Source organism: Sinohyriopsis cumingii, unplaced genomic scaffold (assembly GCF_028554795.1).
Source record: "Sinohyriopsis cumingii isolate HCF-2022 unplaced genomic scaffold, ASM2855479v2 utg002092l, whole genome shotgun sequence".
In the NCBI taxonomy this organism is placed as follows: domain Eukaryota; kingdom Metazoa; phylum Mollusca; class Bivalvia; order Unionida; family Unionidae; genus Sinohyriopsis; species Sinohyriopsis cumingii.
In genome coordinates, this window is record NW_028316127.1 from 182798 (window position 1) to 206601 (window position 23804).

At 35.4% G+C, this 23804-nt stretch overlaps 1 protein-coding gene across 1 annotated transcript in view; it reads right to left on the minus strand.

Annotated features, from left to right (window-relative positions):
- The window catches only part of LOC149771162 (transient receptor potential cation channel subfamily M member-like 2), a 48143-nt gene that overhangs the window by 18728 nt on the left and 5611 nt on the right, over positions 1–23804 (minus strand). Inside the window, exons 2-3 of the mRNA XM_089948792.1 lie at positions 17191–17341; positions 15106–15194 (exon numbers count right to left, since the gene is read on the minus strand). Coding sequence (XP_089804918.1) covers positions 15106–15194; positions 17191–17301 — 200 coding nt within the window. The 5' untranslated portion in view covers positions 17302–17341. The remainder of the gene's footprint in view (positions 1–15105; positions 15195–17190; positions 17342–23804) is intronic.

Sequence of the window (23804 nt, forward strand, 5' to 3'; positions counted from 1 at the left end):
TTATTCTTCTCCTTGAGTGAGATTCTCAAGGCCAGGTTGTCTTGTGATAACTTCTTCTCTTCCTCTTTGCATCTTCCTAATTCTGATTGTAACCTAGTCGAGTTAACATCTCTACTGAGCAGTTCTTTACGTATCTTGTCAAGCTCAGTTTTCAATTCATTTCTAATGTCATCTTTCATTTGTTGAATACTGCTTTGTATAAAATGTTTTAGGTCTATTATCTTGTATAAGTTCTCTGTTGTTATTGAACTGTCATTTTTATCATTTGATAGTGAAGATACTGAATTGTGATCTGATAACGTTATCACCTGTTCTGGTTTTGGTTCAGATCGCTGAGACTGTTTGTTAGATCCTTTTCTTTTAGATGCTTGACTCACGCATGTACTGTTATCAATCGTACCCGTGCTCGGCTTCTGTCTCGACGCAAGGCTTTTCACTTCAGATAAGTTGTTATCTCCTGTTAAGAAATGGTATAGAATAAATATATCCTCAGCTAATCTCTCCTCTAGAGGAGCACTATCACATCTTACTGTTCTCTCAACTATACGAGTCACAGGGTAATTGACATTTTCCAATTTAGCCAGGTCGTGAAGTGATAGTCTTACATCTTTTAAACTCTGTACATCCAATTCCAAACACATCTTCTTTTTAAATTCATCTCTGTCCAGAGTTCCAAATTTCGAATCAATTTGAAGGTATATATTTTTTTCGGTCTGAGTTGCTATTAAGTCTTCTTCTAAACCGGACCTTTCATCACCACTGTAACGCTCATCTATTTCTAGGTTGTCATTCATGTTCAACGGTTTATAGTGAAGTCCGTATACAGTTGATAAATAGGTTAATACCTGTTATATATCGCACGCACTTGCACTAACGAATGTGAGCCCTCTTCTGCTAGGACAGATATGTAACAGTTGTATGTTCTGTTACCTCTCGTGCATCACTTAACTGAAATTGTTCTCATTGTTCGAATGATGAATGATATTTGGTCTAACTCAGAACTTAACTCAGAATTAACACATGGTAAAGGTACCAAAGCTAACGCATCCGCTACCATAATATTTTGAATTCGTACATATGTGATTTGCTCACTATCTACTCACTATCTACTCACTAAAAAACTAAATATATAACACATATAAGGATATAACTACTGGCACTAGGACTGAGTACACATTTACACTGGAATGAGTTAACGTGAACAACAGTTCACAAAAGCATCTCACAAATACATATAGTATTTAACAACGATACTTAATGTATTTGACATACACACACATCATGTTTCCAACATCTTGATCCGAATGCCCCAGTGTGAATTTAGATCTTATCTAGAATCTGACTGTAGATGGCAAATCTCTGACATGTATATGGCATATCGTCATATATAGTAATTATGAGTACTAAATCAGAACCTGTACGAATCACAGATCGTGTACGAATTTCAACTCCTTTTTTCGCAATAACAATCACACACAACATAAAAGAGCACTAAGTGTATATATATACATCTATCAGGATATCTCTGCCATTTATAACGTCATATACACATGAAAACTAGAATATCATGTTCAGCTTTTCATCCCTTTGCACATTGTTGATGACCAAGACAAATATGCATTCTATTTTTTTTCACACGTTACATGATTAAATGGAGTGTCACACTCACCCACTGCGTCCATTGATCCAAGAAGATCTTTCAGAATAATCCAAGAAATTCAAATCCACAAAATATAAAATATAAAATATAAATTTAGTCCAGAATATAAATATTATTCACATATAATTCACATCAGTTATGCACAGCAAAGTTAAACAAAAATGGAGCAGTAGCATTTTGATTATTGAGATGTGTAAGTATTTGGTATTATTGGTACTCATCTACATCCTTATGATTTTTCCCGATACTGGTTTATGCACTCGCTAGTACAAGAATATAACTAATTTTCTCTCACATAAGCACAGTGCCAGATTAAACCCTGTCGAGGCCAATAGGCAGTCAAAATCTTGGGGTCCCTCTCTATGACTTATGTACTTTAAGTTGTTAATGGGTACATTTCATTAAAATAGTATTTTCTCTAAGCAGTCTTTAGCGTAAAGTTTTCGTTTCTTTGATTACTTTTTCTTCTTCTATCGTTTGGAAACAATTTAAGAAAGCTTGATTGAAAGTTTCTTTTAAGACCAAAACATATTACTTTGATCCGAAGTCGATGTGCCTGCCCTGCATATTTGGTAATCCGGCACTCCATAGGCACTTGGTGGTAGTTTTGGTATGCAATCGGGTATTATGGGAGGGAAAAGTCAGATCAGCGTACATGTATACACATGTAGTAAATCAAGCAAACAGCCTATATTTCTATGCCTTTAATTTTTGGAAACAAAATCGTTAAACCAAATATGGAGTAGTCTGGTGTGTCTATAATTGTCAAAGCGGAATAGAACATGTTTTGCCATTATACAAGAGACGGTCCAATTGATAACATCAACGTGAAAAACCAATAGTGTGTTTGTTGGTGGAAGGACTAATTAATATTTGAGACATATAAATTACAACCTTGGACAATTTTCCTTACCACTACACGGCTTAATATAATGTATGGGTTTATAAAAAAAGTAATGGAATGACATTTCAGATTAATTTATTATAACAGAGATGTACATGCATGCCTTCATCATAGCTGTTAGAGTTCTTGTACTAATTTGTTACGAGTTCCTAGTGGATTAATTGGTCTCCATGAAATGCTAGCGAGTCATCTTCAAACCATACTTGCGGAATAACACTGTTTTCAAATAATGAGTGAGGAACTTCAAGCTTAGGATGATTGTACAAGAAACTAAAATTAGTCTTATGATCCATTTTTGCAACTAATTACAATTAGGGGCAAACACATAATGCTTTGTAATTTAATTTGACCAGAGACGACATCAATTATTCATAGTATGTCATTTTTCATGCCTGCTTCAAATCTGGGATTACAGATTCCATCCGCTTAATAGACACTGACCGCACACGTCAAGTCACTGCAAAACATTCTTCTGTAGCAGCTCAAAATCACAAGCGTTTTTATAATCTCATATAAATAATCTTGTTATATATATATATATATATATATATATATATATATATATATATATATATATATATATATATATATATATATATATAAGTTCACAAATAGATGAGCATAATATTTTGAAATAATTTATGGAGATGTCAAGCCGCAGTATGTTTGGAGCGTAAACCATACATATTATATCGGTGTTTTATTTGACAGCATCTTACACATCTGTCAAAGAAGACCAAACGATACTATATTACTTTCCGAATTCATATCCGGAACATGCTCCTAAATTAAGTAACTCAAGAATCATCTTGGAACAGCTAAGATTTGTGTTTGGTAAAATACCCGAAAAGTCATTATTTGCTATTGTGCAAGAAACAAAAAAGAGCGCTAACGTTGCGTACAAATGAATGTTGCAATGATTATGATGATGAAGACGATAAAAATGGTTGATATAACAAACGAATGTAGTAGTTGGTGCAGCAAACAACACGAGAAAGATGTTTTCGTTTTAATATAACGATGGCGTCCACACTCATCTGTCTTTTCTATATATATATATATATATATATATATATATATATATATATATATATATATATATATATATATATATATATATATATATATATATATATTACGGAGCTATGGATGTTATTATCGGCGTGGTTTTGATTATGTAGCTTTTGAATGATTTTAAAATCGATCATCGTGGTTTCACGGTGGTCCATTTACGATTTTCAACCGCAATGAAATCAACAAATAAATCGTAAAGATTATCAATACGTTAGACAAATTCACCAATCGTTGATATGAATGATCCTCTTGAAAGATAGAGTTAAAGAGCATATTTCCCCATACCAGCCTTTTTTAAGTTCGAGTTATTTATTAACACCAATGTTCCGCCACGGTCGGTGATAATGTAAAAGTCAGTGACGATCGGTGTTTTAAACAGGCAAAACTATCCACGTTACACCCGGCTGGTGATCATCGAGATCAGGCGTGTAAATATCAGAAATACCAGGACGAATACAGTTTTTGGGAATATGCCATTTCTGTTGCAGGTTACTTAGCCAACACTCTAGACGTTTGCAACACTGAACCCGGGTATCGATGTTAATGCATTCACGTAAAATAACAACTTTCATCCGCCTACCCCATCCCGACATAGTCAACGTGAGCAGATCTATGTGTATAATGTATTTCTTGGCTCAATTCAGTATGTTTTGATAAAATATTTTTCAAGTAGCTTAACCGACACAATAAGTACCAGGGTAAGAAATATAGAGACAGACGAGACGTTGCATGCAAACCTCTAGCACTCAATAACTTCTTGATTGCCATAACTTTTATTAAGGTGTAATCAGTCAAACACCACAGAGTAAGATTATGTCAGAACCTAGCAAATATGCAGTTAAAGTATCTCGTCTGTGCGGACTGTCTCAATGTTTCTATGGAAAGCTCAGCTTCAACGATCAATACATAATAAACATACAGCATGCAGCACAAATTGATGAACAAGTCCAATGCGGGTTTTGTTACAATGCTATCAAGCTGAGCCGCCAGTGTTGTGTCGTTGATGTATTTATTAAATCGCTCGGAGTTGCATGAAAATAGATTCTGCAACAGTTCCATTCCCTCGGCGATATGCTTATAATCAGTAATGATTTAAATGGGTTTTGCTTTGTGAGGGTATTTCCAGCATCGTCTGCACGTAAGCAAACAAAGTCTGGTCCAAATTAATTCGCAAAAGTATGGGTGGCTATCTCGATCTGTATATGCGCACCAATGTAATAGTCTCTGATGTGTTAGAGTCATTTCATGACTCCTATGCAAACGTAGAAGCTCGATCTAGCGTAATCGTACTATTTTACCTCACCTAATATGGTTTGGAATGCACTACTATAAAAAGTTAAATTGAGTTGAATTTTGTCGACAGATATGGATATGCATATACTTATCCGGCGCTCACTTAGTGACGGAATACCAAAGGCAAGGCATCGAGGTACACTTCAAACAACACAAAGAGTGATCTCTCTGCCCCTAACAGTCACATCTTGCATCTTTACGACAAAAAGCTCAATGAACAAGCAATGATGCATCCATCACCAATTGGTGGTTTATTGTGGACTGATCCCGCTGATGTTGACAAAACTCACATACACGATTACAACAGCAACTACGATCACGGATATTTCAATGAATTTGATTTAAAATACCATAAAGAACATCGCCACGCTCATTAATCACCAGCTAAAGCTATAAGCAAAGTTAGTGTCTGGTGATTGGTTGCCACCTGATCAATGAGCAATTATTGATAAATCATGACGTATATTTCCAAGGTTGTTTCAGTTGTCAGGACGACAATGCGGTGAAAGAACGAAATCTACTGTTGTACCTGCGAATATGAATATAAATATAATTCAGTGATTCTTTTGGAAAAGGGCTATGATGGCGGCGTATGCAAAGATTAATGCGGATTTACCCACAGCCCCCACCAACAGCACTGACAAAGATTTCTTCAAACTCTCGACAAATTTCGTATTTGGCAAACCGATGGAGAATTTACGAAAACGGATTCGAGTCGACCTTGTTTGTGACAGTGAACAAGATAAGCTATGAAAACGTATTGCTGATATGTCCTTTAAATCCTGAAAGATAATTGATTGTGGACTTATATCCGTTCATAGTCAGCAGCAAAACTCAAGTGGGCAAAACTACTCTCTCTCTCTCTCTCTCTTGGTTCAGCAGCAAATGACTTGTCAATGCTGTTCATGAATGAGTTTTATTACGACAAGATGAAACCATTTTACCAATATCGTATCAACATGCATATTACCAGCATCAACTGCTGTTGACGCATATAACCACCGTTGATGTGCATTTGGAAATCGCATCATGCACGGTTGGGAGCCAGTTTGACAGCAGCAATTGTCTGAAAAACATGTGTTGCTTAGTTTTCCTAATATAGAGTTTGTTGGCAAAGTCAAATGCGAATGCTAGAGGCAACTAATCGAAGAATATGTTTGACGTTGACCTAAAATGGATTAAGTTGTAGTTAGACAGCAAAGCGGTTTCACTGGTGGTTCTAAAGGCCTTGGCAAGAGGATTAAAATGGCGAAAAGACATCCCATCGTTATTTTTCAGCAGGATCTAAAGTATGATATGTATGTGGAATGTCTTCGAAAATGATGTAAATGCACACAGGCAGCTAAAATCATCTAGTCTCGGAAACTAGCATGAGTGTATGTCTATGTAACTAGGTGAGTTAGTCCCCGATTAACAGTACACAATGAATATTTCCCGATGGAATTACGACATATTTGTTTGGTCATTATGCGTCTGCATATCAACTTGTGATTCATTGATGCACTCGTGCATTGATACATTAACGTAAGAAAATGTTTCATGGTGGTAATACATCATCGGCTGGAAGGGCTTTCAATTTATCTTGCACAAATGCTCTGCTTGGTTTTGGTCTAACAGAAGAAGACCTTATAATTGTCCTGGTACATAGTTAATACCGAACAAAACTATTTACTATTATATATAACCGTGGTGCTTATAAAATTATATTTTGATTAATAGTTGCTCTGTACAATTGCAGCTAAATCGGATTACATTTGTAGTTGTATTATTCAATGATGTCATGATTAATGGAAGTCGTACTACCGATTTACAATTAGGTCAAAAAATAATACTTGCCAAACGGATTTCCGAATAGCCGCTCTTCAAGGGTGAGATAAAATAATTCCACCATAGCATGGTTACTATGTATTTTGCATGGCAAACAAGAACGCTCACATGATGTTTTCTTAATAACGCAGTAGCATATCCGATACATTCTTTCCCTGTATCGTCACATAATTATCGTCGCCTTGTAAAATGTACGCGGCATAGATACGTTCGAGTGCATCAGCGACACTCACATAATCTTTGTATCGTCTTGAAAAAGAATGATCAGTTAACGCACACCTGTATGTGTGTAGACGACAGTTGTCGTTTGCATCCTAGTCGTTCATGTACAAGATGATGTGGAAGAAATAAGAGATCACTACGATGAGCATCCGGTATCTGGACATAGGTCAGTTTTGTTTTGGCACTGATAGGTAAATTTGCTACGTGACATGTTTGACCAACCTATAGGTGACCTTTGCCGCGCTTGCAAAGTTTACAGCGAATGGTTCACCTCTCAATTAACTCAGGACTGTAATACATTTTGGATATAATCCACTCATTAACAATTATAGTAACGTGGTTTACCTTCAATGGTAGAGTTAAACAGGTTATGTCCCTTATCTTGTTTTTCTACAGGAAGGTTTTAGGGTGCCAGCGAAACTGCGGTGAAGGAAATATAAGTTGGATGAAAGAAAGAAGTGTAAGAAGAGAAGGACAAGATTTCGGATGCAGATAAGTATTAATACCAGCAACAACAATAAAACGGTGCCTCTCTTAGAAACAGATTGTGGACTTTCGAATGGTGAGTTATTATTTTAAATGATAGGCGAAATACTATGTAAATTTTACTTAGCAGAGACTGAGAACTTGGTATTGAATATATTTATTAAATATACTCTTTATATTTTGAAGAGTCTTGAGGAGGCATTTGTGTTTACAGTGTCAACTTAATCAGAACTGCGGCTCGAAAGTTTTTAACACACACATTCCTGCCTATTATCCAAAATGCTGTAGCAGGTTCATGACAGTATGCTTGTATTATATGCAGTAATTGCATTATTCAATGGCATCACCAAATGGAAATTCATTGTCCTCGAGTTCTCTGCACTTACAAATGCACCAAATCTCAGCGACATATTTCCACACTCATTTCACGCAATAATGATTAGTCCTGCTTGATCAGGAAAAACCCATTAAATATCATTTTACAATTACTGAAACGAGATTGTGCCCTCAGCTGATGACCAAGCCTATTAAAGTGTACTCAAGGATTTAAAGAAAGGAAATTATCAGGATGCCAAACTTGCCACGTGAGTATAAGTCACAGTTGCAAACACCTCCTTACTTTAAGGAATCAATGCCTGAGATAATCTTCACAAGTCCTGTGCATATCGTTCTTTTCTGTCCGGACAACTTGAATAAGAACATGGCAAAATTACCATCAGAGACACGTGATGAATACATGGAGAATAAATGGACCAATATAGTGCTAAGGGAATTTACTAAAAAGGAGCATTGCGTTGGTGAGCGGTGGAATCATTTTGTAAAAAGGTTAAAAGTATTTAAAGAAGGACAAAGTTAGGAAGGTGAAAATGTATGGAGGAAATATATGATGCCTTAACGAGTATAAACAAGAATTGAGAAGATAACATGCATATGAGAAACAACAACAAGGTGTATTTCAAAATGAACGACACCGTGCATATGAGGAACAACCACAAAGATGGCAAGAATGTATAGAACCTTTAAGAGAACAGTTAACAGCAACATTTTGCAACAAAAAGCACACTCTAAACATCCGTACGATCCTACCCAAAACTCAAAGAATTTAATAGGGTCGTGAAAGCAACAAACAACAGAAGGAAGAGGTGTTTGTAGATTGTGTGACCTCAACGACATTGTGGACCAAATGGAACCAAATGTGGGATCAGTTCGCGCTGTCAGCAATGCAACAGGCTGAGGCCACATTATGAGACATTAATGAGGCCTCATCGATTTCTCAAGGATCGTTCACTTAGAACAGCATGGACCAAAATAGCATGATACTTACTGAAGACGTTGATGACGTATATTACGATACCGGTGATAATTATGAAGTGACTTTACCTGCAATCTATGCAGCGATGAAACGTGTTGTTGTAGAAGACCTCAAACGTTTCCTCAATGATTACAATCTCATTACTACAGCCATCATTTATTGTGACTTTATCCACAGCTGGTGTTGCTGGTGAATCAGGTACAATCGAAATTGCATTCATCACATCCGTTTGGTGGTCATCGTGCGAAAATAAAATTGTGTTTTCATCAAAGACACCAACTTAAATGCTATTGTAATCCATCCATGCAACGAAGAAATTCGTTGACGAATTAAATTTTTGATCGAAAAGGAGCCTACAACTTAGATAAGAGAACATGACCCCACGCTAATTTCAGTCATTTCAATCAATTCAGAACGATCTGCGGCTGATATTAAATGGTCGTCAATAAGATCCGTTTTAGATTGGCCTGACTCCATTTTAGATGATAAACTAATTATAAACATGGGCTATCATATCACGCCTGACATTTTCAGGATTACATCAACAATTCAAATCATTTAATACCTGTATCAATGATGCTATAAGGAGCAGTTATGAAATCGGATCTGAAAAGACGGACATAGCATACTATTTGTGTTTCCACAAACTCTGCAACTAGTTCTTTTAATATCAATTACTCCTGAGTTGCATGTGTAAATTCCATGTCAGAACAATCGTTTCTCGCATATTCGTTTTACACTCGTTGATCAAGACGGCACATTGTTCATCTTCGTAGTAAAATATTGACCACGGAACAATATTGATCTGCATGCGATTTAATTTAATGATAATCTTAAGATCACGTATAATATCAGTGTGCGCGTTATTAACGTGTGAAAGCCCATTTTCCAGATATATTGCAACACTAGCCTTAGTGATGTTTATCGTGCATTGATTCCATGGGTATCAAACGTGCTCTCGGATTTGTCATTGCGCGCTGCGCCAATTGCTAAACAAATTACAATGCGAGTCGTTGATAGTTCAAAACATGTGATCGCGGATCGGTTGAAAAATCTGGGATAGCGAGCGGTTTAATTAATTTGAAATCTACTACAGAGATTAGTGACTAATGCGTCATCAAAAACGGCTGAACCTAATTCGATTACATTGCCATCTACATAAAAAATACCGGTTGAGGCTGGTAAACCTACTGACGAAGCCTCTCAAAAATAAATAACAATAGGGAGCAGAATTGAGTGGCAAGCACCTAGGTATTTGACAAAATCGAAAATATATAAACAATGCCTCAATTCAACTATTGTTTTGATACCGCATTGGACATGTATGTGCCGGTGTTGATGGATCAAAAGCCAACTTTTTCAGCAGTATTCATACCAGCTACGTTTCCTAATCAATTAAAAGTATAATTAAAAGTCCATGAGACATCTAGTTTTTTTCTATCATTGGAAAACCTATTCATCACAACATTGCTGGTGATGATTGTTACCATATTTGGATTTTTTTAGAATGGCAGTTTGGTTATGTTCAACAGTGCGCGTTATTCAAATGATGAAAAAATAGTCGAATCAGTTCTTGATAACCATGACATTTCAGGAAGAATATTGGACTCGCGAGATACAGCAATGATTATGCGATATAAGCTAATTCATCTATGATCATCATCATGATAATGTAGTATTTAATTAGGCGACCTCGACAACGTAATAATGACCCGGCTACCAAATGCTGTAATTACATTTACATCATATCACAAATTGTTGACCCATGAAGGAGAAATAATAAACAACAAATGTTCAAATTTTTAAAACTGTTTTATTGGTTTTGATAAACATAGATCTTCCATCAGGGTCAAGTATGCTAGATTTGCATGCAAGTATTGTTTGCCCACAGCCTTAGCAACCTCAATTTAAGTTTTCATAGGCGTAACATACATATCAGTCTCTGATTCCCACGTCCCCGTGTTCACTGAGTGCAGGAAGCTTCTTCGCTATAGAGCCTTTGTATTAGAGAGCATTATATTACATTTCCGCGTTAGACATTTGTAATTTACCAGATTGATCTTGAAAAATCACAAGATCGCATAAGTATAGGTTGGTAATAACAGCACTACTGTTAAACACTGTCACTTTGCTGTAAAACCTGTTTGGATGCGCAATACCATATCTAATTGAGTAACGTCCGGTAATGGTATTAAACAGTTCGCACAATATTAAACATACTCTAATTCTAGATCATAACCTATTAACCAATGAAGAATAAAACTGATAATTATTTTAATATCAAATGGTCGAATTTTTTGTTACTTTAAATGCATTTGATATAACTAAATCACATATCTTAACGACACTCTAGTCCCGATCGTATGTATCTATCATATTCGGTTAATACAGATGGAGGGGTAAAGTAACAGCATCTGTAAATAATCAGCCTGATGCATGATTACTAATATGGACGAACCATGACTAAGTTTTTTCAAATATTTCATATTTACGAAAGTAATGTCATTCGTAGCTAAATATAAAATTCATTTCTGCTTAAGATTAATTTTACCACTCCATACAAATAATGGATTCTGACCGCGATAATAATGTTGCTCCCTTGAATAAGGGAGTGTTAAGCCAATTGACAGCGGATGCTGACAGTGATGGTGATCTTGTTCCATCTGTCGACGAATATCTGAGTCATGGTTGTGTTATTAAATCCTCGTATGCACTGAAATATAACCGATTCAGATATAAACTAATAGATGGGACGAACCTAAAGAGCGAATACCAAGCAGAGGTCAGTTTGGTATTCTAACATTATCACGCTCAAATCCACCATTGTCTGGCGCACTCATGGATTGTCTCTACAAAGACGAAACGGAATTCACTGCATTATCCACCATGGATACCTTCTCCAACGAATATGTAAAACCAATTTTAGCTCATTTCATGAAGTCAACGCTTATCGTGTATCTAGGCAAATAGTTGCTCAACAAAGTTTCAAAGGCGCATCAATGCGTGTATTCAAAGCGGTACATGGAGCGCGCAGTGGGCAGACAGTTACGCAAATGAAATTTGAAAAATTAGGAGTATCTGAAGTTTCTCTACGATTACACTTTTATCACGAGCCATTCAAAGGCATTTTACTGGAACATTTTACAAGCAACCAAATCGTACGTGTATATCGCAAGTTGGTGTCGTTCATGGGCCTTGCCAAAGCGTTGACATCGTTTTTCCAAGAAGACTTCATTCATTTGTACCCGATTTATTACTTTTTGCTAGAACACCTAGACCTAAACAATCTATGATCAATATGCACTTCATGCATGTGCAACTGAGGTGACCAGTGGTTGTATTGCCTACTCATGCTCCTATGCAGATGTATAAATGTACGTGTATCTGTTAATATACTGTTGTTGGAGGGCGGAAGTAGTCGAAGTGGGGTATTAATTGTGATATGGAAGTTCCGTATTTATTTATGTTGTAACTAAAAAGGCATGAATACAAATGGGGTTTTATCATTAATTTGTGGTTGGCCTTGGCCCAAAGCAGCTTGCAACACTACAAGTGCAATATGTACGAGTGCGAGATCGCATTAATGACATCACAGTTGTCCAGGCCGCTATGAAACTAATACAAAAAAGGTAGAATCATTACATTTCTTTAGTCAGTTGCAGCGTTATTGGTGACTGAGGCTTCTGTGGTTCCAAACTTGGCTGCATTAGTAGCAATTGGAAATGCAGCCGGGATGACTTTATGAAGGCGTTTAGTAAAGCATCGGCGACTTTTCTGGAGGCCGCATAGGGTCTCAAACATACGAAAAGCTCATCGAATACCCTGGACGATTCTATATATAGCCTCAAGCAGAGGTCTTAAATTACCCGGTACAACTTGCAATAAACCAAATGTCAATTAACTAATCTCGATTTAGTAGCTATGAAATAGTCAATCAAGCATATATCCCGAATGGTTTCGGAGCCACACACTCTCAGGCGATGGTCCCCCGCAAGTGGGAAACCAGGATTATTAACCTGGATTCATTAACCGCACCTGTCGTTCTTTGGGTCGCATATGTTGAAACGCCTTGAGAAATTTTGTATTTTTGCTCGTTTGTGGTTGCTCCACCACTTGAAGTTGATTATTTACTCCGAGGTGGTGGAGGGCGACAATTGATTTATTCGACTCTGTCGTTGTAAACTCGGCGGAAAGGCCAATATGTTGAAGTCTTTCTTGTTCATGCACTGCGTACACTTGTGCATTCGCAAACGCTGTGTGCTTGTTAGGTTTACCTCGTCACTTAGAAAATACAACTGAGAGTACATCAAATGACTATTACTAATATTTAGTACATCTGTGTACATTTTAGATGCTTATTCGCGCTTGTTGAGTTATGGTCGGCTGCATAGTCATTTTGACATTCTGTACAGAATATTTCCAGATAAAAGAGTATGTTTAAAAAGAGGCAGCTGCACGTGTAATAACGCAACCCTAGCTAATATGGCCATTTCGAATTACTTACCAATGCCACATGAATAAATAAATGTATTTGAGACATTGCGCTCAACCACATGGGATTTCAAATTGTTGTAGTCCTTCTGGACAACTTGAATGGCGATGTTTTCCATGTGTTTTGAAGTCAACTTTGATCATAAAACATATTTAGAGATTTTCATCCGTGTGCAAGAATACTGTATGCATTGCACAATATGCATTTATAACATTAAGCTCATATGTAAGTGTCACTCTCAAAAGAACTGTACTATAATGTAACAGATCGTGTGATAAAAATAGACTCTCATCTACTATTATATGCTGGTTTAGATCCATGTTCCCAATAAAGTCCTGTTGTATATTGTACATTTAAATCCTCTCTTTATCAATGATTGAAGGCGAACAGCAATGTTCAATCATGAGAAGTAATAATTTTCCAAATGTCATTCTTGCGGAGTGTTTTTTTAATAATCATATTCGATCCGACTAATCGTTTTTGAACATATGTAAGTAGAAAGCTTTATAAAATCAGACAAAAATATTTGCTTAAGCTAACCATTTTTCTCCGATAAATTCCTGATTTCCTTGAAATTTGTCAATCAATTAATTAAATAAATACCATCAATGGTCTGGCGCACGTTAAAAAGTTATGAATACTAGGCATGTGTACGGTTTGCAGTGATATTAAATGTGAAATGATCAAGTAGTTGTAGATGTACATACCTCCTTTTTAAATGAAGTTGTATGCATTACCAATAAATGGGTACTTTTTACGAACTCTGTGTTTCATTTGCACTTGTAATACATGCATAATTCCTTTCTTTTGGTTCAGTAGCATTAAATTCACTTATTTCAGCAATTGTTTTACTATTTTTCGTTAAATTCTCAGATATTCATTATGATTTGTCTTCATCGCTTCTATTCTTCACCTAATTTTGTGAACATATGATATTTTAAGTACATGTGAAAATTTATAGTACCTGGGTTCCAGTTTCAGGCTTGCTCAATATGAATATGTGAGAAAGCTTGCCAGTAGCTTTCCGTAGGTCGGTGATTTTTCCGAGGTTTTCCCGGCTCTTTCCCCATTAGTTATATAGGACGTCATATATAGCCTATCGTGTACTGAAAAATGCCTTTAAACCCCACAATAACAACAACAAAGCAAAATTACGGATTATGTGTTCGCAAATATGGTTTAGTGCTTCGTTCGATTTGATAACAGAATATTCAGATGCATCTCTAATGAGACGATGATATCATAGCATTCTTGGTTGTTTTTTTGTATGTCTCAACAAGATCAATGCCATGTTTTGAAAAGGCTGGAAAAATACCTCTCAGTTCAAACAATATGATCTTGGATTATCATGTCGTGGAACACTACTTGCAGCTTGAATATTATGTTTAACATGTTTGTTTTGTTTAGTTTGTGTTGTGCCTTCGTAGTTCTATGTTGCACGATTGTCTCTGATAGGCAGAGACAGCACGACTGATAAGCCATATGGATAAGTAAAGATCATCACGCCTCCTTGTTTTTTTAAACGATTGTGTATTTTTACCTGTCCAATGTACAATTTGGATCATCACGCCTCCTTGTTTTTTTAACGATTGTGTATTTTTAATTGTCCAATGTACAATTTGAATGAAATTCAAAACAAGTTAAAATGTATCCAGTTGATTGTATGTACTAAGGTTGTATTAATGATGTCAGCACAAACTTTATAGTAACTGGTCTTAGTATGTGATACTGAAATGGAGGCTGAATTCATATTAAATGCATGATCAGCCAAATACGATAAATTGAGTGTTTAGTAAAATATTGTAACACAATGCAAATGAATAGAAAGATCTTACTCTTTGTTATTTTCATCGTCCGACGGCATATAATATATACATTTTCTCATGTTGATGTTTTCTTTGATCCATTTCCACCAGGCTTCATTCTTTAAAGAGAACACAATTCAAATTAGTCAATGAAAAATGAATAATAAATGTTTCATGATGGCACATTCGTTTATGACATATAAAATTACGTATTTGAAAATGAAAATAGAATGGCATACTAATACTTCCTGACAAGCAGCAACATATCTGTGATTCATAACAAATTTGGATTGTGAAAACAATTCCGAATGAAAGCATCTAGTTACTGAAACCATACCACTGCCAATGAGGCACGCAAATCCTTAATCTTTATCTTATCTTACCCTATTTGTATCTACTGAAAACAATTTCGCATCTTGGTGAAACGTTTGGTAAGTTTGTCGGAAATGTTTGCAAATTTCAAGAAGAGGAAAATTTTGCGTAAAACACTCCTTCATGAAAGCATGAAAATGCATTCAATAACTTCTCATGCAAAAGACAAGCGTAAAGAGAAACATTTTCAGAGAAGATTAGCTAGGCTTATGCAGTAATATGGGATGTAATCCCAACGTTCGTTTCAAATTCATTGTGATTCCACTATACAAAAACGGGAGGCCATCACGGTGTACATTTGAGTTAAATGCAAAAACAAAAAGTGAAGCATTTTATAAACATATGATATAATAATAGTGTGTGTATTAGTATGTTGACTCATCACAAAACTCTTTTGTTAGTCATTCTACTACATTTTGACGTCTGATTTATGTACAAATGCAATAGCAGTTAGCATTAAATCTGGATAGGTTTATGTTGAAACAGTTTTAACGCTATTTTCTGCATATATTATAAAAACTGTTTCGTAAAGATTTTTTAGCTTTCGTATCTTCATCTATACGCGATCGCATATCAGAATTATTTTCTTTATACTGCAAGGCCACTAGGCAAGGATTCTCTGTGTTCATGTGGATCAAAAAATGTCAGAAAATTATGTAAATGTCGTCCCACCAATAGTAAAAGAAACGAGATTTGATGGCAGAATGCCATCGGTTGTATACGTAAAAGGTATCGAAACAATTACATCCTCGGTCAAATTTATTCACACACTTTTAAGCAATATTCAGAACAGGTTATTGAGTGGATTTGGATATTTTACTATCTACAGCTTATCTACAGCCATATTTGATTTTTTGACTGGCATAATAAAAAAAACTTTAAAACCATTCATGCAAGAATATTTTTTGTTAAATTAGATTATATTTATCTGTTTTTGATTAAAAAATCATTTAAAATAATCTCCATTAAAGTAAGTTAATACTGTTCAGATAAATTATTGCCATACAGCAAATTGACAAACCGGATAGAGTAATGCCACAACATATTTCATCAATACTTAATTTAGTAGCGAAAATAAAATTTGTAAGAAAGCTAAACACATTTACAAACAACGCTCTAGGATGAATATAATGTTTAAACTATACCAGACGCTTAAAAATAGTATTCTTATGTACATTGTAAAGAAAATAACCGTATTAGTGTTGCTTATGCTTATAGCGATTGTATGCACTGTACTATTTTTCTTTTCTGAAAACAACACACAATTTGCCTATCTGTAAGACCTTCCTGATACGAAACCTAAAATGATATTTGAAGCTTTTAAGTTTCAGCTCCGAAATAAAACACGATTTAACTTTTTTTCCAGTATAGATACAACAATCATAGGATCGTCGTCTTTACTCTATTCCAGTCAGAAATTGTTGTTACCTTAAGTCATCATGCACCAAAAACGGTAAAAGGAAATGTAACTGGAATTCAATGTTTGGTTTAACGTTTAATTTAGTAAAAATATATATTGAGCCATATTTTAGTTGAACTGCACTCTAATGACTACAAATCTGATCACAATGCAACAAATTAGTATTAGATCCTTTAATGCTTTAATATCAATAAATCCATACAGCTTAATCTTTGCAGTATTTTTTTTTAAAACCTAGATTTCAAGCCTCTTTTATATTCTAATTATATTAATATATTTTAAGTACAAAGAATATTCCAGATTGTATTTATTAATATGCCTACAACAGAAGCAGCCGCTTTTTGTGATTGAAGCTTGTACTTCGTGCTCCTGCTCGTGATCATCTTCGATATCCCGCCTGTATTATATTCTCTGGAGCTTAGCACTGATCCCATGGTCCTGAGGTATGATCTCTTCCCTTTCCTGTATGGTTATCTTGGACAAAATAAAAACCAGAGGTGATAGATAGTGATTAGGTCTTGACAAAAAGTGACTATAGGTAAATAATATTGATATCAAACATGAAATAGGACGTTTTGATGTAAGCGAAATATTAACATTCAAACTCAGACACACTCGATGAATTTTCGTGCAGTCAGATATAATACATGTATTCAATTCAATTTGAAGATTTGGGAGATTCGTGAAAAACTATCAAATGTAATATTTAAGGATTTAATTATTAGTATTGAATTTTTATATAATATTCCAATTCAGATCTTTAATATACAGCTCGTTTCATATTTGCTTCCTTTCTTGTACATCATCATCGTGGCAAGAGGATTCTAATATATCATGCATCCATCAAATCACATCTACCCCTTAATCCACCGCTGCCTGTCTTTTAATCACTTGGTAAGCCTAACATTTTGTCATTTGTAGGTTACATGTGCAAATGTAATGAATGTATTAGCCCTGAACGTTCTGATTAAAAATCAGGTCTTTCTATAAAATGTTTCTGCTATCTATCCATTTAAGTATTTCTCTGAATTTATTTCGTACAGTAATATCAGATGAAATAGCCATATGTTTTAAAGCAAGAGCAATTTAGTACTGAGCTTTGCCTCTGGCAGCTAATTCTTAAAAACAGTACTGTTTTAATTGAAAAGAGTGGTTTTCACGAATCCTTCCAAACCCACATGAATGTGTTATTTTTGTTTTCAAATTAGTATTATAATTGATATGGATAGCTGTTATGGTATGTACATCGTTAAACAGTATTTGCTAAACTGCCAGAAATAGTACGTTCAAATCACGTGTTTCTAGGTGGATAATAAAAAGCTTAAAAAAACTGAAACTATTTCCGGTAGCCCAAATGTCTTATTCTATCTTCAGACTAGTGTTTCTTCACATGTAGTTCAATCACACAGAGATAAATATAGTTGGCATCAGATTTTGTAGAGTAGTATTCCAACAAAAATGACATTTATTGAAAAACTAGAAAAATTATAATTTAATGTAGCAACAAAATGTAATAGATGTTATTCAACAAATACATGATTGCGTAAAATTACTCCACTATAAATAGATTGTGTACGTAATGTCAAGTCTCAGTTAATTACACCTAGAATCCACGCTGAAAGCAAATTAGCCGACACATGTGTAATATCTGATTGATGACATACGAAACAAAACGTTTAATATCATGAAGCTTATTATAATATAGATTAGATTGTTTTAAATTCTTACTATGGAGTGTTGAATACAAGTCTGCTGGTAAATGCATACATTGGCGTGCCTGCAGCCACCAACCACTATACCCAATACACCCTGAGCAAAAAAATGCACTAAAAACAGTATGATACAAGGCCGTTCATTAACACATTTATTGGTAGCAGGCAATCTTTAATTTGTAGTCAATTAATAAACACTAGTCAGCGAAAACGTATGAAACATCAGTGAATGTTAAATGCTTATTTCGTCGCAGCTGGCATAAACTGGTTGATGACCTGTGGTAAACCTCGGAGGTGTCGGTTGGTGGCTGTTCTCCGTCGAGGTGTTTGGCATTTGGTAACCCCTTAATATAGACAGTTAACCTTCTGGATTTAGAGTGGAGAGTAAGTTAGGTTATTAGACCAACAGACACTCCGTGGAACTAGCTGAAAACAGACGTTATATTAGTCACCTTGGCGGAGAAAACAACGTATGCAATACTTTGATAAAACATTGTTAAATTGTGACAGAAATACTCATTGGTAGACATGAGCGACGCTGATATAAGTGACAACGATCTTTTTGAGGACTTTGTTGCAAATTTTAATAGCTGTTCTTAGCGGTGATGACGCGGAAGACACGTGGAAAGGTGAGAGACTGGAGACGAGACCGAAAGACTGGACGCTACGTGTATGATGCAATTGTTTGCCAGGTCCTATTATTCGTCTCCATTCAAATTAGGAATATCATATTCATGATTTGGAAAAAATGATAGTATGCCATTCATGAATTACAGAACAGAAAAGGTAGCCAAAAAAATGCCATACTCAAGATGCGTCGTGCGAGGTGGAGATGATCATTGGATTTATCAAAGTAGTGGTATAAATATAATATAAAGGACACTAAAACTAGTTTAGTAAAAGGAATGGATAGAGTTTGATAAAGCCTTTGGCGAGCTTATAGTCATTACATATTTCAATAAGACATTGCTGCTTAATTTACTATATGACAAGGTCAGTGCTGAGAAAAAGGCCGTTACACGTTTTAGAATTTGAGTTAGGTTGTTAATTGATTACAAAACTGCATTATTGATAAGTATAAGAACACTACACAATGTCAGTTAGATGTAGCTCATTAATAGGCTATCCACAAATATAATACCTACATATAAACGTTTTAATGTGTTGCTTTGCAGAAGGCCTATGACCACGCCAAATTCTAATTATCAGACCGTCAATTCATTGTCTTGAACAATAAATTCAAAACATGTTAAGCTCCGCAAAGAAAGTTTAAACACCTACACAGATGTAAAGGTTAATTTACACAAATAATTTTGTCTATTTGAAACAAAACTTTTGTTTTTTTATAATGAAAAGCGCTACCATCCATCTCAAGGGAGAAAAAACGGGTAAACAAATTGCCATCCACAGTAAAATGAGATAATATTACCTGGGGTTCTTAAAGAGACCATTTCCACAGTGCGTACTTACGAGATCAATAACAGAATGACAAAAATAATGTCACAATAGATTTTTTACTAAAATGCCTCGTTGGCAATCAAGGTATCTACCCACGTGTTTTCTATGGTCTTACCAAATATAGAGTTATTCCTTAGCTGGATACTTCTTTCTCTCCAGCTCTGGTTTCAAATTGATTTATGGGTCTCTTTTCAGTTGTATCATGGTCACATCCATGCTTTGGTCGTACATTACAAATATCCATAGCTCATATTGTCTGCACTTTTAAATATGCCGAAAAGAATGGTAATGTCGAGAAAAGAAAAAAACACTAAGATGAGTAAGTGTTTTTCGCAGAGCTAATATATATGCATGTGTTAATGCAGAACCAGTATTACGAGCAAGACCACTTTTTAGCACTGAATCTTGCTTTGGTCATGGACAATGTCTACGTCACCGTTTTGCCGGTGAAATCATTGATATGAAAATATGTCAGGTAGTCTTGAAAGCAGACACCATCTACATGGTTTATTAGGGCCGGTAGAGCGTTTGGTCCGCTCTCGGCATCTAGTTGATTGTTATCCCTATGTCTGGTCAGCAGTAGTTATAACACAGTTGATTTTTTCCCGGGATACTTGCTACGGGGCAGCCTTTCAAGATCGGCATCGATGTCGGCGCCCTCTGATACCAAGTAACAGAGTCATACTTAATGATAGTGTACACTTCTTGGAGAACAACATTTTAATAGCTCATACGGAAGTTGAATGACGTAGCTATTGCTGCATCTCTTGACCCGCTGGATGAAATAGACCAAGTTCAACATTGTATTTCCCAGGATGACAGATTGCAAATGTTATTAGACCAACAAGAACGCCGCCTTTTTAATGCGGTATTTATGACGGGATGCTAAAGGCGCACAATGTCTATATTTTTACTTCACTCAGCTTTGCAGCCCTATCCAAAAATAATTCTTGACAGCGCATATATGGTTGTCTGCTTCCGTTTTACTGATGTTCATTGAATGAATGTGCACATTGCATGCACCTGGATTGGCACGAGTTCTGTCATTTCTTTGACGATACAACGAGCATTCCCAACAGTTTCGCTACCAAAGACCTTAACAGCACAGGCAAAGTTATTTTCAGATGGCTTTAATAAGGTGTCGGTTTTATCAAATTGTATATGTCAATGTGTTATGAATACTTTTAAACACCGTGTGATTTAACACACTATCAAGTTCGAAAGACATGATACAAACGTTAGAGGTGTACATGGTATGCAGCAACGATCTGTGTGATATATTAAACGCCTATCAACTCGCCAAGGCTGATGTCGTCGTTCACTTCTAATTACTCTAGCTAAGGTGATCGATGAAATCGAATACACAGGGGCTTAAATCGCATTGGTATAGGGACGGATACCAGCAGGCAAAAGTGCTGTCCAAAACCACTTCAAAGGATTGTTATTTGATTTGTATTCTTTATATATATATATATATATATATATATATATATATATATATATATATATATATATATATATTTCTTCGTTAGTTTTGCATTGTCAGTATCGTACAATATTTGTCCATGCAACATGGCTTCATACTGCACGACACGTGTGTCTTAAATAGTAGCGGGAATTAGGAACGAGTTTGTAAAATACGATGTACGCTCATGTGGAAGTCGCTTTAGTTATGACTCATGAGATTTGTTAGTGGATGAACTGAACAAGCTGTTTCGTCCTTTTGAAAGTAGAAATATAAAGCTGACGATGTGAACGAGTATACTGACTCGCAAATGAATCTTTCAGTCAAGACAAAATATAGACGTGATATTTAAAATACCACTCTGATCATTTAAACAATTATTAAGAGAACCATTCGGAACAGTTTGCAAATATAATAGAAATAGCCTACTAAAGCATAATGAGGCCAAGTGCTATCACATGTCTATCAGATAATAACCATTTTACAAATCCGTCGAAAACCTAAATTCCAGAAAAATTGCAACTGATGGTTCTGGATGAAACTAATGGCATTAGAGCCAATAAACCACAACGCGGAAGAAGTCTTGTTTCAACTGGTTAAATTGACCGTCACTCTCTGGCTGCTTTGCAATTTCCAAGTTTAATTATTTGATAAAATGTTAGGAAAGTAAACGAAACCATACAGGTCATAGCTGGGGTCCCTTAAACAAAGAACATGCATGAGACAGGGCATAAAAGTACGTCTACAATAGCTGACAATACAAATAACAATAAATATACTTACATCTATGCATCATGCGTTTCTTCACAATGTATTTTTTTGATAATTTCAAGCAATAAAATCATGTTTTCCCCACAATATTATTCTAAATAATCACTGACAGAACCGAAACACAGGTACAGTTGAGTCAACTGCTCAAATCACATGAACTTTGTACGAAATTGACCCTATAGGTCCAGTCCATCACAAGCGGAATTCAGTTGGATCAGCAATATCCATTCATTCCAGACTAAATGGAAAAGTTGTTTCGATGCGTATTCATTCACAATATGACTCTAAATTTCAATTTTAAGTAAACCAAAACGAAAATATTTTTAAAACTAAATTGAAGCGCGCGACCGCGTTCAAAGGTCGCTGAGCGGTGCTATGTTTTCATTGATGTTTTTACTGTGTATTGATGAATCTTCGGATGTGTACTTATTTTTTTGGAATAAAAATAAAAATTCAGTTATTTTGTTTCTGGTAGTGTACTTTTTATAATTAAGGTTTAAGTAAAATATCAAAATGAGTATGTAAAAAAAGGATACTACTACATTACTAGGTCATGCAGTATTACTCGGAAGGACACTTTCCTATGCAGTATATATTTACTCATTTACAATTGTTCACGTTCGTGTCAAACAGCAGTGGTGATTTGCTTTTTTGTCCCATTTGGGTCTCTGGTACATTTGACAGCCTCTACGGCATGATTTAATTTGGGCCACATGCGATCCGTGCATGTCAGCATTTAATAATTCCGGAAAATCACCAGTCAAAGGGGGGTATAGATTTTATGATGTATATCAGTGACCCAAAGAGTCCTATAAGAGCCTACCGGTATTATCACTACTTGCATTGTTATGGATATATACAACATATGCAAGCACATATTTTGAGATTGCATGAGACAGCGATCGATATTGCCCAGGCAACTTGCTTATCAATCGATATATCAGGTTTTATGTACTAATTATAAAAAAACAGTCGTTTAAACATCCGGTATAAACCAAAGTAGTGTGGATTTGGGCGTGCTATGAAAGATCCAAAGCGAAGTTTGATACTGGCTTAAGTGGTACCGTGTGTAAAACAGAAATTTGCTAATATTTGTATGTGAACGTGAAATTGTAATTTAAACTGACGTATTTCCAATACTATCCTTGTTATGTGATGATCTCATCACGTGTTTTTAAAGCAATTTATTTACGTCAAATACAATAATTGGTATTCAGTCTGTCGGCAAAGTCAGTGGTTATTGGAGTTAGATCGGCTCACTTTGAAACACAAGACTGGCATCGTCTCTCAAGACTAACGGATGCCAACACACATTTCTGTATCTTTCTTGTTTTCCTTAAACCCCATGGTTTACCAACATCAACTCTGCTTATATGACCTTTGCTGCACTAATTGTTAGAAGAAGAAAAGAAAAGAAAAATAAGTTGATACCACCCTGCACGCCCAAACTAAAATGTTTTTAACATTTTAACAGTTACATAATGGCATATTGTGCGTTAATAAATTTCAAAATTATATTAAAGATTCAGAT